General features: G+C 48.9%; 1 protein-coding gene across 1 annotated transcript in view; it reads left to right on the forward strand.

Moving 5' to 3' along the window:
• Positions 1 to 12296, forward strand: part of MAML3 (mastermind like transcriptional coactivator 3) — a 477422-nt gene extending 465126 nt beyond the window's left edge. The window contains exons 4-5 of the mRNA XM_002716951.5: positions 2761 to 2845; positions 8880 to 12296. Of these exons, the coding sequence (XP_002716997.2) occupies positions 2761 to 2845; positions 8880 to 9880 (1086 nt within the window). The 3' untranslated portion in view covers positions 9881 to 12296. The remainder of the gene's footprint in view (positions 1 to 2760; positions 2846 to 8879) is intronic.
• The last annotated feature ends 4404 nt before the right edge of the window (positions 12297 to 16700 follow it).

Genomic DNA, 16700 nt, shown 5'->3' on the forward strand with positions numbered 1-16700 from the left:
AGGGCCTGTGTATGTAACTCCTTAGCAGCTGTGTGTCCCGATGGGTGATGGATGCCCCTGGAAAGCTCTCGTTACTCAGGGTCAGAATCTTTTCTCTGCTTGCAAAATGACTTTGGTAAAGCCACCTAACCTCTTTCTGCCATGTTAGGTTTTAATAATTCCCCTCCTGTAAGTGTTTAGAGGATCCCATGAAATGATTGCTGTCTGTAAAAGTCTTTGGGAGCAGTGCTCTCTGCACACATGTATGTGGGGACCTGTCACGTGGCCCCAGTGTCAGGCCGTGCATGGAGGAGCTGCAGCCCCAAGTGCCAGCCAAGCCAGTGTAGCAGCTCGCCTGCACTTGGCAACATGCTTAATTGCTACAGGAGCTCCCTGAGGTCTACCAGTAGTATGCTCGCAGCTTCCCGTATTTTTTTTTTTTTAATTTATTTGACAGGTGGAGTTACAGACAGTGAGAGAGAGAGAGAGAGAGAGAGAAAGGTCCTCCTTCCGTTGGTTCACTCCCCAAATGGCCACCCACGGCCGGCACTGCACTGATCCGAAGCCAGGAGCCAGATGCTTCTTCCTGGTCTCCCATGCAGGTGCAGGGCCCAAGCACTTGGGCCATCCTCCACTGCCCTCCCGGGCCACAGCAGAGAGCTGAACTGGAAGAGGAGAAACCGGGACTAGAACCCAGTGCCCATATGGGATGCCGGTGCCGCAGGCAGAGGATTAACCAAATGAGCCACGGTGCTGGCCACCATGTTTGAGACTAAATATCAGCCTATCCACACTGCGTCTTGCTCTCTACAGCATCGAAAGTGAGCACTTTCTGTTCGGGAAACACATGGGTTTCCTGAGAGCCCAGGCGAGGCATAAAATAAAGATTTGGGATCCTGCATATCTTTGGGAACTTTAAAATGAATCTCCGCAGACCTGAAAATCAGAGCAAAGCAGGTTGAAAGCGGGCACGAGTTAACATTTAATGCCTTATTCTCCAAGAGCGCAGAGCGTGTCACCTCTCACCTACTCAGAACGGTTTGCCAGAACATAGAATTTCAGATCTGAAACATTTGAGATCATGGCGTCCCAGAGTTTTACAAATGAGAGCCCTGAGGCCAGGGAGTTCCTGTGCTTTATCTGAGACCACAGAGCTGCAGAGAAGCAGAGGGGCTGGGAGCTCCTGATTCCGGGCCCACACCCAACCCCGGGGAGGCCTCCAGAACTGATGCGTAGTTGTAAGAGGGGCGGTAAAATTCCTGTGGGAAGTCTGGCTGTGGAGAAGCTTTTCCGTGCCCAGCCCGCTCTCAGGAATCCCCTTACATTGCTGCCTAAAAGAGCCACCTGGTTTCTTGTCTACACGGCAAAGGTCTACACAGTCATTTCAGCCATTTCCTACAGAACACCATGGCAGGCAGCACAGGGTAAGGGCACAGTGCAGAAGCTGCTTTTGTGGTTGTTTGCCAGAAAGCTGGCTAGCCTTGGAGAGACAAAGCAAAAGGAGATTACAGAACTGCCTAGGAACAAACAGAGGAGAGGAAATAGAAATAAACGCATGCGTGAAGAAGCAGTCGATGTGTGTTATTTCTGTAATGAACTCTCCAAAGAGCAGGGACCTTGTGCTATGCTCTGGATAGCCCTTGCACTTGAAAGGTGCTTAATGAATATTCAGTAGATGCAGGGAAGGAGGTCAACCGACAGCCCGAAGGTCACGCAGCTACTTGACGGCAGACCTAGAACTAAAACCGCTTTCTCTGCTCTCTCCACCGCCCTCTTATTTTCTTTGCCTTTGCACATACAACAGGATAATGATCATAACAGCCTTCCCAGGCCGCTGCTAACAAGGCTAGCAGTGCAGAATCCCCATGACTGGGGGAAGAAAGATGAAAACGCAGGCCTCCTGGCTCCTGGTAGATGAAGAATCCCACGTGGTTTCCCCAACACGGCCAGTGCTGACTATTTTACTTGTAGAGATGTATGCTGCAAGTAGCATGGCTTCATGGGAATAAGACAAGCCTTTTTTCTAGCCCCTGAGGATCCCATCTTCGTATGCCCAAAGCATCTATTTCAGTCACGAAAAAGGAGTCGCTTGTCACTTTGAGCTCGGTCACCACATTGCTGTGATGTTGGGACATTCAAGCCAAAACTGCCTCCCTCAGTACCTGGTCCTCCTGAGCCAGCGAATCCACACATGCAGACAGGCGCCAACAGATACCCCACAGCCACGGCGTTCCTAACAGCTACCAACTGGAAATGCCCTAAATGCCCACCGCTGGTAGAATGCATAGCAACATTGTGGTGTCTTCATATAATGGAATACTATTCAACTGTGAGAACGAACAAGCAACACACGTGTGTGTCAGCAGGGAGCGTCTCACAGACACGGTGGCCAGTGTGAGAAGCCAGACACAAAAGCAGCGTTGTATAGAATCCTTTTATAGCGTACAGAATCAGGGACAACTAACTGATGTTGCTCAAGTCAGGACAAGGGTGTCCCTGGGGGCGAGGGAGGGTGGTGGCTGCAAGGGACACGAGGGGATCCCAGCGACGTTCTGTTTCCTGATCCAGGGGCCGGCTGCCTAGAGTGTGCTCACTGGAGAAAATCCATGCACCTGTTCGTTCTACACTTGGTGCACTTGCCTCTATGCCCATTATTCTACAAGACAAAGTTTATTAAACAAACAAAAACTGAAACCAACCTGCCCTGCCTTCCTCGGGATATGTAGTTGCCTGCCTTCTCCCCATCTCACCTCCTGCCCCTCTTGTCCTGTGTCGTTCCAGCAATTGCAACAATCACATTTACCCCGGCAGCACCCCCAGCAGCAGCGGAACCCATACCCAGTGCAGCAGGTCAATCAGTTTCAAGGTGAGACCAGTGCACACCTCTTGCACTTTCTGTCATCCAGCTCTGAACTGTAAGTGAATGTGTAGCCAGTGGGGTTGCCGTATAAGCTGCATGTATGTCCGGGTGATATTCAAAATAGTGTCATAACCGGCAGGAGGAGAGTGCCAGCCAATCAGAATGGAATGCTGCAGGCACGAGTTAAGCTTTGGGCCAGGAATTAAGCTTTGGATCACTGGTTTCACGGAGGGGTGCTGGTGGGCCCAGGGAGGGGTCGGAGTGGTTCTGGGAGGAGAGACAGGGGCAGGGTGTTTGAAGAGTTTAACAGCCAATGAGGACATACCTACAGACCCAATGTCTAAACCATCACCTTGGTGACCACAGGGGCAAAAATCCTGTTTCACAACTTTCTTGCTCATCCCATCAGGTCAGCTGAACAAAGACCCCACTTTCCGACAACCAGAGTGGAAGAGTCCAGCTTGCAAGAGCCCCTTCCTGGTCTCTGCTGACTGCAGAAGACAAACATGGCCTTGGGGCCTGCTGGGTTGTCCTGGTCCTGCTGCCATTTGTATGAATCCCCCATCATGACCCCAGGAGCAGCAGGCGTGCTGCAAGCCAGCACGGCCACCCTCTGTAAATAGGAAAGGCACTTGAGTGTCAGCTCCTTCCATCTCTGAGAGAGAGCCCTCGAGGGTCTTCGTAGGGGGTCAAGGAAGAGACTGAAGACCCTTCCCAGTCTTATCCAAGGAGTTTTCAGGGGGCTAACCAGCCTCATCTAGCAGCAGAAATCTGAATTCCCATTCTCTGCCTCACATGTTACCTACCCCTTAAGAATCTGCCCGGAGAGGGGGTCAGATCATACCTGGGATCGCCTGTGAAAACACCAGGGCTTCGTAGCCATTTCAGTCCAGCCTGGGACGTTTGTGTCACATTACTCACCACAGGAAGGGACAGGAAGAATTGAACTCTGCACAGGTGTTCTGTGCACTAGAGCAGTGCCAATATTCCTTGGAGAATTGTGTCTCTCATTTTGCCCCGGGTGGGGAAGAGTCATCATTCCCTACAGAGGCAGGTGCTTCAGGAAGTTCATGGAAAATGGATTTGAAGGATAAGTTGACTTTGGTGCAAAATTTTTTAAAAATCTGATTAAATTTTTTGCACCCCCCAAAAAATCGATCTTTCTTTTTCTTTTATTTCTCTTCCTCCCTCCCTCCTTCCTTCCTTCCCTCCTTCCCTCCCTCCCTCCTTCCTCCCTCCCTCCCTCCTCCCTCCCTCCTTCCCTCCCTCCTTCCTCCCTCCCTCCCTCCTCCCTCCCTCCTTCCTTCCTTCCCTCCCTCCTCCCTCCCTCCTTCCTTCCTTCCCTCCTTCCTCCCTCCCTCCTTCCTTCCTCCCTCCCTCCTTCCTCCCTCCCTCCTTCCTTCCTCCCTTCCTCCCTTTCATCCTTCCTTTTTTTTTTTTTTTTTTTTGACAGGCAGAGTGGACAGTGAGAGAGAGAGACACAGAGAGACAGGTCTTCCTTTGCCGTTGGTTCACCCTCCAATGGCCGGCGCTGCCCATCACCACGCTGATCTGATGGCAGGAGCCAGGTACTTCTCCTGGTCTCCCATGGGGTGCAGGGCCCAAGCACTTGGGCCATCCTCCACTGCACCCCCTGGCCACAGCAGAGAGCTGGCCTGGAAGAGGGGCAACTGGGACAGAATCCGGTGCCCCAACTGGGACTAGAACCCAGTGTGCCGGCGCCGCAAGGCGGAGGATTAGCCTAGTGAGCCGCGGCGCCGGCCATCCTTCCTTTCTAATGCAGAGCCAGACAGAGAGAGTGACACAGAGAGAGAGTGACCGTCCACTGGTTTACTCCCCAAGTGCCTGCAACAGCCATGGTGGGCAGGCCCAAGCCAGGAGCTGGGACCCCTACCCAGGTCTCCCACATGGTGGCAGGGACTCAGTTACTTGAGCCATCACCTGCTGCCTGCCAGGGTGCGCATTGGCAGGAAGCTGGAATCAGAAGCCCAGCTGCGGCTGGAAGACAAGTGCTGTGCTATGTAATGCCATCATCCCAATCTGTGTTCCACTACACCGAACAGTCCCCCACCCAGAAACCTTATCTTCTAATTCCAGTTTTTCCGCAAACATGTGGAGGTTCCCTCATAGTGTTCCTTGCAGGTGTTGAGCTCTCCTGTGTAACTGCAGTTCGCTCACTTCAGCCTGCATCAGAATCACCCACTGAGCTTGTCAAAGCACCGGCAGTCTCGCTGTCTCTGAGTCAGTGGGCGGGGCCTGGGCCCGAGAATCTGCATTTCTAGCAACTTCCCAGGAGTTGCCGATTCTGCTGGCTAGGAGGCCACACTTTGGAAATCACTGTTTCAAATTATGAATTAATTAAAAACATAAACTCTGACAAGCCCAGCATAATGTCCCTTGAGTTTTCTGGGTTCGTGACTCATTTATTCATTTTTTTAGAAGAGATTCACCCAAACTTAATCATTCCTCTGCCGTACACAACACAGACATAGACAAACATCTGTGCACTCGGACCTCTGCACCTTGGATTCAACCAACCTTGTGTCAAAAGTATTCTGTACTGAACACGTGCAGACTTTCTCTTGTCATTATTCCATAAACTATGCAGCGAAACAGCTATTTACATGCCATTTATGTGGTATTAGGTAAGATAAGCAATTTAGAGATGATTTATAAGGTACAGAAGGATTGCTAGGGGCAAATACTACACCATTTTACATAAGGGTCTTGAGCAGCCACAGATTTTGGGATTCCCAAGGGAATCCTGGGACTCCTCCCCCAACAGGTGCCCAGGGGTAGCTATGTTTGAATGAGCTACTCTGAATGCTACTCCTTGAACTATTCTGTAACTCTAAACCTCGGGAAATCGTCCTAGAAACTTGGCTCTGCAGAAGCCCTGTGCCAGGGTGACAGTCTTGGGACCCTGAGCTGATTGGTTTGAAATGGAATCATTATTAGTGTCAGTATTCTCATGAATTGTACTGACACCCCAGGTAGACTGATTCCCACGTCGGAAAGCAACAGATTGCTAGATAAGGGGTCCGTCCAGAGAGAGCTTGGGGGACCCTGCTGGCCTCTCAGCAACATTTTCCAAATGTCCCATGATAGCTTTCCTCATCCAGTTCTGTGCCTATGTGCTTATTTTTCAGCAACATGGGCTTCTTGTGAGTGAAAGTAGAACATAAACACTGTTAGGGAAAAACTGCAGGTTAGCACCTGTATTTGAATATGGAAGCTTTTCTTTGACATTGTGATGCTAACCGGCAGACAAGAAAATGAATGGGACTGCAGCTTCTCGCCGGATTCTGTCCCGGTTGCCCCTCTTCCAGGCCAGCCCTCTGCTGTGGCCCGGGAGTGCAGTGGAGGATGGCCCAGGTGCTTGGGCCCTGCACCCCATGGGAGACCAGGAGAAGCACCTGGATCCTGGCTCCTGCCATCGGATCGGTGCGGTGCGCCGGCCGCAGCGCGCCGGCCGCGGCGGCCGTTGGAGGGTGAACCAACGGCAAAGGAAGACCTTTCTCTCTGTCTCTCTCTCTCACTGTCCACTCTGCCTGTCAAAAAAAAAAAAAAAATTTGTTTTAGACAAAAACAAATAAATAAATGAATAAAAAGTAGTCTGGTGTTTGACATACATAGTAATCAGGTAAAGACAAGTTGGTTCTTCGGTTGCATTTGAATTTTTTCCTTTATTGAAAATTACTGAAGGTACAAAACTAGATTATAGCAGTCATTTTATGTTTTTAGGCTGAAAATGTGCTGAATGCCGATTTTAAATTTCCTCTTTTTAAAAATAAGGATTACATCTAGGTGGCAGCCATCTACTGTGTGGCTTGGATGAACGTGTCATTACTATTGAAACGTTTCTGCCCCACAGATAAAGGAATGTATCTCTCATTCAAAAATTAATCAGACAATCTCCAGTCCTTCAACATATCCATGACAAATAGTCAACAAAAATGTGCAGATTATGAGAATCGTTTCCTCTCCTCCCAGCACCCAGCAGCCTGGTTATGTACTTTGGGTCTATCCAGTCGTCTCTGAGTCAGCAATATTTTTCCCTGGAACTTTTTTTTTTTATAAACAACTCAATAACTCATTTCACTGTGGTTGATCCAATTTGCCATGCAGTCGATACCAATGTAGTCATTAAGGTCACAAAACTTTATAGCAAGATTATGAGAATATACCACCATAAAGTGTTTAACCAGGAACTTTGGATTTCTATGTTAAATATTACATAGATACAGGCAAGCTGAAAAAAAAATGGAACATTTTTGGGATTTCTCTTAACTGTTCCAGCCTCTCCCACAGTGACCATTTCATTTCCCAGTGCAGCCTGATATGGATCTCAAGCCACACAAACTTCAGCCGTAATCAAAATTCCCATAATTTTCTTTAAGAAAGGAAGAAAGTGTGGAGGCACATTTGCTGCCTAGAAATCAATAACCCCATCAGTAAGACAAAAACCTGCCTCAGTGACCTGCCAAGGTGCCAGGTTTAGCAAGGTTAGACTCTCCGGCAGCTGGTTTCTCATCACAGGTGCAGGTAGGATCAAATTTGCTTATAATATTGATTGGCTCCCACACTGCATTGCCTTTAAACACCCAGGAACAAACTATTTTTCTTTTTCTCATAGACTTAATCATTAGCAGGGAGACGTAGACAAATCCATTTTTGTGCACCTGCCAGCCCTTCTCAACACTGACTGGTGTCCTGCGGGTGATATGTCCATTCTCGTGGCTGGTTGGGAAATTTCCTAACATGTAAAGAACGACTCACTTGAATCCCTAATTAAGGTTGAGTACCTCGGTGGTGATCCTGTGGCCCACTTTTAAATAGCATCATTAAAACTGCATTAGCAACCCACCAAAGCAAGTACATAGTCTCTGCCGATTTAAAGGAGTGGACCTTGCTGCAGAAATACATGAAGTTCATTGCCAAGTAGCAGGAAGCAGGACGATTTCTCTTCTGGCTCCGGAACCTGGCCAGTCTGCACTGACACATTATCATTCAGAGAATCTGGAGCGTGTGGGAATCTACAGAATGGACTCAGACAATGTCCCATCTGTCAAAATAGCTTCTTGGCAGAAGCAATGACCTTTAACCTCTCAAATCTTAAGTCTTAAAAGAAATCAGTCTAATGGTTTTTGTTTTGTGTTTTTGTTTGTTTGTTTGTTTGTTTTGTTTTTTGCCAGGCAGAGTTAGACAGTGAGAGAGGGAGACAGAAAGAAAGGTCTTCCTTCCTGTTGGTTCATCCCCCAAATGGCCACTACGGCCGATGCTATGCCAATCCGAAGCCAGGAGCCAGGTGCTTCCTCCTGGTCTCCCACACAGATGCAGGGACCCAAGCACTAGGGCCATCCTCCACTGCCCTTTCAGGCCACAGCAAAGAGCTGGACTGGAAAAGGAACAACCGGGACTACTACCCGGCGCCCCAACAGGGACTAGAACCCACGGTGCTGGCACTGCAGGCGTAGGATTAGCCAAGTGAGTCACGGCGCCGGCCTAATTGTCTTTATTGGTAGTATTCTCTACTAAACCATGTTCTACTTCATGAACATAATATGCAAAATGACCGCTGTTTATTTTTTTCTCAAATTAATTTCATCCAAGAGGTGAACTCCCACTCACCGTCAGAGAAAATGATATCTTACTGGCTGAAGATGACATCATATCTACAGAGTGGGAAACAATTAGCTTCTGAAGTGTCAACAAGAATAATATCAGGCTGTGTTGAGCAGAAAAGTCAGTTATAGAAACACATTTTTTCAGTGCAATTACTATTTGTGTGTGTATTTATATACCACTAAGAGCAGAGTTAACACTGGTCCTCACTGGATGGTGGGAATTGGGTGACTTTAATTTTTGTCAGTGCTTTGCAAATGATTCACAGTCGGCCTATGTGACAATCAGAAAAACAATCACTTTTAGTAACATTATTTGTCAGATCCTTCCATATAAAGGCGAAGAAGATTCCAGCTTGTGACAGTGTGTTGTTATGGAGAAAAGTAAGTGGTGTTTGTCCTGTCTTTCTGTTTAGGCTCTCCCCAGGACATGGTGGCCGTGAGGAGCCAGGCGGCCCTCCAGAGCATTCGAACGTCACGGTTGATGGCACAGAACACGGGCATGATGGGAATGGGGCCTTCCCAGAACCCGGGGACGATGACCCCATCAGCAGCCCAGTCGGAGATGGGACTGGCCCCTTACAGCACCACGCCCACCAGCCAACCAGGAATGTACAATATGAGCACAGGAATGACCCAAATGATGCAGCACCCAAACCAAAGTGGCATGAGCATCACACACAGCCAGGCCCAGGGACCGAGGCAGCCTGCCTCCAGCCAGGGGGTCGGGATGGTGAGCGGTTTCGGTCAGAGCATGTTGGTGAATTCGGCCCTAACCCAGCAGCACCAACAGATGAAAGGGCCAGTAGGCCAGGCCTTGCCGAGGTCCCAGGCCCCTCCAAGGCTTCAAAGCATTATGGGAACAGTCCAGCAAGGAGCACAAAACTGGCAACAGAGGAGCCTGCAGGGGATGCCTGGGAGGACTAGTGGAGAATTGGGACCGTTCAACAACGGCGCCAGCTACCCCCTGCAAGCTGGCCCGCAGAGACTGACCAAGCAGCACTTCCCACAGGGCCTGAGCCCATCAGTCGTGGACGCAAACACGGGCGCAGTGCGGACCCTCAACCCCGCCGCCGTGGGCCGGCAGATGATGCCACCGCTCCCCGGGCAGCAAGGCACTGGCCAGGCGAGGCCAATGGTCATGTCTGGCCTGAGCCAGGGCGTCCCGGGCTTGCCAGCGTTTGGCCAGCCGCCAGCACAGCAGCAGATCCCTAGTGGCAGCTTTGCTCCCAGCACCCAGGGCCAGGCATACGAGCGAAACCCCCCTCAGGATATGTCCTATAATTACAGTGGTGAAGGAGCTGGGGCGCCCTTCCCTGGCCTCCCTGACAGTGCGGACCTCGTAGACTCCATCATCAAAGGCGGGCCCGGGGATGAGTGGATGCAAGAGCTTGATGAGTTGTTTGGGAACCCCTAGTTAGCAGCCCCCACCCCAGCGCTGCAACACTAGTGGTTAAAGCTTAAGAAGTGAAAAAGAAACAGGATGTTGACCCATCCTTGTTTTTTGTTTGTTTTTTTGACCCACGTAAACTGAGCAAAACTTCAGCTGGCCTACAGAAGATCCAGGTGCCAATCCACAGCTCTGCTGGCCTTGTTTCACCTGATTTTCACAATGCGGAAGACACGCTGTGCAGATCCCTGCTGTGAGAGGGGGAGGCCTGTGGAGGGGCAGGGAGGAAAGGCAAAGCCAGCCAAAGCCACCTGCTCCGCACTCGCTGTGACCGCCTGGCCCGGCATGCACTGCCCCAGCCAGGAGGAACCATGGCCAAAGTGAGGTACCCCTCAGCCCCTCCTGCCCCGCGTCCCAAGGCCGCAGCTTTGGAGACACAAGACCAAGCCTCCACCAGAGAGATTCCCACAGAGGCTGCCGGGCGATTGCGCAGGCCAAGTGCACAGGTCAGAAATGCAATGAACTCTGGGTTTGAAGCAATAGAAAGCTTCCAGACATGCTACTGTCTTGGGGGCTAGGCATGAGGGATGGTGGGATGGCCACATGGAGATGACCAAGGATCCTACAGGCCTGTGCCTCTCCTGCCTGCAGTGACCCTCAGGAGTTGTGAGGCCTGCTGCTGTCTGCCGCCTCACAAGCACAGCCAGCCGAGTTGGAGAATGGTCCGTCTGGAGCAGCTCTCTGCTGGTGACCTAGGCTGTCACTGGTGGCTGTCACTCTAGGTTGAGCCAGAGCCTCTTGGGAGCCTGGTACAACACGGACACATCCGGGTAGTTCTCATCGACTTGTGGTGGCCACAGGGACAGACCCCTGCTGGATTCTGTGTATCTGCTGGCCTGGCTGCCTGCGTCTTTGCCTGCGCCCCAGCCCTCACATGTCTGTCCTGACAGATCATGCAACAAGGGAAGCTTTCGTTGCTAGGCGGCCTGAGTAGAGTGAACGTAAATGCTAGAACTTAGACAACGCCTGAACTGCAAAGGCAAAACACTGGAGTCTTCGTTCTCTAATGTGTGTAGCACTGAGTGAGTATCTCTGCCCGGAACTGAGGGGGCTGCTCGGATGTTTGTGGCGTGGGATCCAAGGAGCCACATCGGACAGAGCCAGAGAGAACGGCCTGGAGGTCAGGCGCCCGTTGGTGAAATCAGCCACGCCCATATCCCTCCCTACTCATTGGGAAGATGACTAACAACCCAAGAGAGGAAAGACCTAGAAAATCATTTTTTCCACCTTACAGATTTGGTTGATAGGAGGGGAAGACATGGTTCCTTTCACTGGGAGAAATCATTTACTTTGAAATTTCAGTATCATTGTTCTCTTTGCAGCTCCCTGGGATCTGTTGGAAGGAATCAGCCTCTCCCACCATCACAAAGCCCATCTCCTTAGTCCTTTGTCCCTTGATGGAGACCACGTGGCATTTATTTTGTCCTGAGCAAGTGAGAGTGGCGTGTGCTCTTCTCCTGTCCCCAGCTTGCTGCACGACCTAACTGCCGGCTCCTGTGGGGCTGGGCTGGCTGAGAAGGTGGCTTCCAGGAGAAAGCTGGGGGCCGAGGGCTGTGGAGCCAGCACACGTTGGCATTGACCTGCTGTGTGTAGGCTGAGAGTCCTAGCTATGCTCGGCAAGGGGCAGGCGGTGAGGCCCGAGGTACCAGGTTGGTGGGAGCCCAGCAGCACCTGTGTACCCTCTCCAAAAATGTGATGGTAGGGTAACCCTGGGCTCCCCAAGTGAGGAGGGACACTGTTGTGGAAACTGCATAGAAACAGATGAAATTTTAAAAAATGATGACTAGAAGACAAATTTCCACCGATTACCTTTTCCTGCAAGGAATAAGAAATAAATATACAAGCAATGATGAGAATCGGGAGGTGGTGGATGAAGAGATGGGGGCTCCATTATATCTTCAGAACTCCCTCCAAGTGCTCAGTCCTGGGACCAATGAATAGAGAGGTAGATTTTAATAAAGTGGTTTTGTTTTTACTACGGTGCTGATGTATATGTAATGTCTAAAAAAAAAGTTATTTGTACATAAGTTTTTACAATACTGCAGATATCACTGGGTCTACTATCTGTAAAAAATATACATATAAATATATATATATATATACTGTTTGTTTAAAATAGAGTATTTTTATTTCATTCCTTAACTCATCATCACGGCAGTGGTATTGCACTTCAGATAACATCTAATTCCTAATTTGTACTCTATGACCTATGGCAAGTTCCTCCATTTTATTCAAATTTTTCTAGTTTTCTGTTTTTACTTTGTACATTAAGCATTGCTTATTTCCTTTTAAGAAATGTACAGAACTCTGAAATGTAGAAACAAAGTGATGTTGACATACCACTTTTAAAGAAAAAAAAATAAAAGATCATTATCTGAATCAATCCAAAGTATAATTCATGTCTAGGAGGCTTGCTGGATCCCCCAACCCTAATTGAGCAGAGATACGATTCCTGGGTTGTAATTGATTAACTGCAGCTCTTTTTTGATATCATTATTTAAACACTTATTTAATGGTAGGAATCAATCATGCCCAGCCTTTTTCATTAACCATACAACTGAAGCTTTCTAAATTGGCTGTAATACTTGGACGGACACAGCAAAGGGAGGGAAAAATGTGAACTTTGCCGACATCATCCTGGAGTCCACTTGTAGCTTCCATACCGTAACAATTCAGGGTCCCAGCTAGCTTATTTGGGGGCCTTAAACAATTAATAAGAATGTGTTGATGCAAGACAGGATGAAAAAAGACAAGGCATATATTGGGGACACCCCCTCCCCACGTTGCCTCCCTCCTGCCAGCCACGCTGCATCTCAGAGCCGCAGCCCCGCTTTGCCTGTGCCCAGCCATGGAGGCGGAAGTGCTTACAAGTTTATGGCCCTCCAGTAACTGGTTCCAGATCTGAGCGCCCCGTTGACTTGTCTGGACACACTCTGAGACAGAAGTTTGCTCCAGAGCGCCCTTGCAGGGCCAGACAGCAGCTGGGACTTGGTTGAAGGTGGCCTGTTGCTGGGCTGCTTGCCCTGTTCTGTCGTTTCCCTCTACTCTCTTTGCTTTTCTCCTCCTGAGAGCCCTTCATTGATAAGTCAGATAGGTGTCACCTGTCTCCCCACCTCCCTGGAGGTCCTGAGACACCCATCAGACCCCGAAAAGCATAGGAAAATAACATGTTTCAAAACCATACAGGTCAAGCACAACCAACAACTGCAGAATAAAGTCATCATCAGAAAAACAGGTCCAAAACACAGGCAAGTTTTCAAATACAAATACACAAAGAGAAAGGATGAACTTGACCGTGGAAGAAAAGGCCACCTCTACCCAGGGCAGGCTGTGTTTGCAGACTGGTGGGAAAATACCACCATGGAGAGAACATTGTGCCCTGGGCTTGGGCCCGTGCTGTGGGATTAGAACTCCACCAGATAATACAGAACATAAACTTGGACATGGGCAGGGGAGGGGGGGTTGCACAGAGGGCAGCTGACAATAGAAGTAAAAACATGGAGCTTGGGGGTAGGCATCATAGCTAGGACACAATTTGGAGCGCCTGCATCCCATATGGAATGCCTGGGTTCGAGTCCCAGCTCCACTCCCAGTTCCAGCTTCCTGCTAACATACATCCTGGGAGGCAGCAGGTGATGACGGCTCAAGTAGTTGGGTCCCTGTCATCGATTTGGGACTCCCGGATTGAGTTCCTGGCCCGTTGCTTCTACCTGGCCCAACCCTTGCCATTGTGGGCATTTGGGGGAATGAACCAGCAGATGGAAGATGTGTGTGTGTGTGTGTGTGTGTGTGTGTTTCTATCTCTTCTCATTTCAAATTTAAAAATTAATTAAGAGTTTGTTTTTAAAAGATGAAGCTCTCCTAGTCCCTATTAAGCCTCATGGCTTTATTTATATTAAAATTTGTTCAGCACTGAATGAATGGAATGAATGAAACTTCTCCCTCCTTTAAAATGGTTTCCTGTGTGTTAACCTTTCAGACCTTTAAAAATCCTGGTGCAGGGGCACTGTGGCGTAGAGGGTAAAGCTACTGCTTGGAGGGCCAGCACCTGATATGGGTGCCGGTTCAAGTTCCAGCTTCTCCACTTTCGATCGATCTCCCTGCTAATGTACCTGGGAAAGCAACAGAAGATGGCCCAAGTCCTTGGGTCCCTGCACCCACATGGGAGACCTGGAAGAAGCTCCTGGCTCCTGGCTTCAGATCGGCTTACCCTGATCATTGCAGCCATTTGGGGAGTGAACCAGCAAATGGAGGATCAATTTCTCTCTCTCTCTCTCTCTCTCTCTCTCTCTCTCTCAACTTTACCTTTCAAATAAATAAATATTTTTTTTAAAAAAGCAAAAATAAATTTAAAAAAACCCGGTGCAGCAAGTGTGTGGTGGGGGAGGGAGGAGAAGAGAATGAACACCTCCCCAGGAAGTCACCCACGCCACAGAGAAAGATGGATTGTGTTGTTGATAAAAGAACATTCACAAGCATTCGATATACTGTTTTTGCCGTTGGCCATTCTTTTCAAAAAGACTGGCTGAAAAAAGGAGTGAGAAGCAAATGACCTGATATTTGGCTTATTCACAACTTTTTGGCCACACCACATCCACTTCCAACCCCTAAAGAAAAACAGGGAAGGAAAAAACACCTAAGAACAGAGCAGAGCTACCTCTCTGTGTCACAGGGATTTCTCCTGTTGTTTCCTTTTTCAAACTTAGAGAGGCAAAGGGAAAGCTTTCTTCCTTTCATTCACTCCCAAAATACTTGTGATGGCAAGAGCTGGGCCAGGGCCACAGCCAGGGGGCAGGAACACAATCCAGAGCTCTCACGTGAGAGGCAGGAGCACAGTAACTGAGCCATCACGGCTGCCTCGCAGGGTCTGCTGGAGTCAGGAGGCAGAGCCAGGACTCGAACCCAGGCACTCTGGCGTAGGATGGGGGCGTCTTCACTGTGCACCCACTCCGTGTCTTCATAGCGTCCTTTTGCTCTTTTTGTTCTTCTTTTCCGTGTTCTCCTCCATTCTCTTTCCCTTTTTGTTTTCAATTCCAAGGACAGCAGCTTCTACACAGAGATCATTACCACAGGCCAGTGTCCCTTCCCACATCCAGGATAGTAGTGCCAGGGCAGCAGTAATGGCTAAGGCTGTATCAGTTCTGCTGGATCCCACATCAAACCGACAGCACACAATGCAAAAATTCAGCAGCTACTGAGAACTTGACTCTGGGTTTTAAATACTCTTTAGATTTCTAAACTTTCACTTTGAATATTTTCAAACAATCAGAGAAGCTGAAATAGTATAATGAATACTTACATACTTACCAGCTAGACTCAATAACCATTCACACTTGGCCATAAAAGCATCACATATATATTTTGTTCAACCATTTCAAAATAGGTGATATAGGGGCTGGCGCTGTGGTGCAGTGGGTTAAAGCCCCAGCCTGCATCCCATATGGACGCCGGTTCAAGTTCCGGCAGCTCGACTTCCAATCCAGCTGTCTACTGTGGCCTGGAAAAGCAGTGGAAGATGACCCAAGGCCTTGGGCCCCTGCACCTTTGTGGGAGACCTGTAAGAGGCTCCTGGCTCCTGGCTTCATATTGGCGCAACTCCGGTCACTGCAGCCATTTGGGGAGTGAACCAGTGAATGGAAGAACCTCTGTGTGTGTGTGTGTGTGTGTGTGTCTACTTTTTTCTGTAACTCTGTTAAATAAATAAAGTAAATCATTTTAAAAAAAATAGGTGATATACACATGGAACCACTTCACCCCTCAACACATCATGCAGCTCCAAGAATTAGGGACAATCCCTTCCCTGAACACATTGTCCTTATCACACCTGGCACAGTTAACCCTAATTCCCTAATATCACCTAATATCACCCAATTCTTTTTTTTTTTTTTTTTTTTTTTTTTTGGACAGGCAGAGTGGACAGTGAGAGAAAGAGACAGAGAGAAAGGTCTTCCTTTTCCATTGGTTCACCCTCCAATGGCCGCTGTGGCCGGCACACCGCGCTGATCTGAAGCCAGGAGTCAGGTGCTTCTCCTGGTCTCCCATGGGGTGCAGGGCCCAAGCACTTGGGCCATCCTCCACTGCACTCCCGGGCCACAGCAGAGAGCTGGACTGGAAAAGGAGCAACCGGGACAGAATCTGGCACCCCGACCAGGACTAGAACCCGGTGTGCTGGCGCCACAGGTGGAGGATTAGCCTATTGAGCCGCAGCGCCGGCCTATCGCCCAATTCTTATTCCCCTCTCAGATTGCTCCAGTTGTCTCACAAATGTCTTCCATGGCTGCTTTCTCCTAACCAGTGTTTGAGCAAGCAGCTCATATTGCCACTGGGTTTTTATGCCTCTTAAGGCTCTCTTATTATGGGAAGTGCCTCTCTATCCCTTTTGTCATGGCATTGGCTTTTTGAGATAACAAATCTGATATCTAAAAATAAGACTGGTCAACTTACTAATATAAAAATGTATCCATAACTGTCTATCTGATCAGAAACTCACATATCTCTCTGGCCAGCATCTTTGCTGTAGCCAAATCTAATAGGAATTAAAGCAATCAAGAGGTTGCCTGGTGACAATGGAATTAGAATAAAGAAAATAAATTCTCTTCTTCCAATGTTTAAAGATACAAAACCTGGAGGGCCTGCTATACGCATATTTCCACATGTTACCAAACTGTGTGTGTGGAGGGGAAGGAGTGTTTACATAGGCCAGAACCAATTTAGGTACAAAATAGAAATCACTTATGAACCCTTCGGTGTAAGATTTGGAGAGTTATTTTCTCACTTCCAAAGGACA

The sequence above is a fragment of the Oryctolagus cuniculus genome, chromosome 8, assembly GCF_964237555.1.
Source record: "Oryctolagus cuniculus chromosome 8, mOryCun1.1, whole genome shotgun sequence".
NCBI classification, from domain to species: domain Eukaryota; kingdom Metazoa; phylum Chordata; class Mammalia; order Lagomorpha; family Leporidae; genus Oryctolagus; species Oryctolagus cuniculus.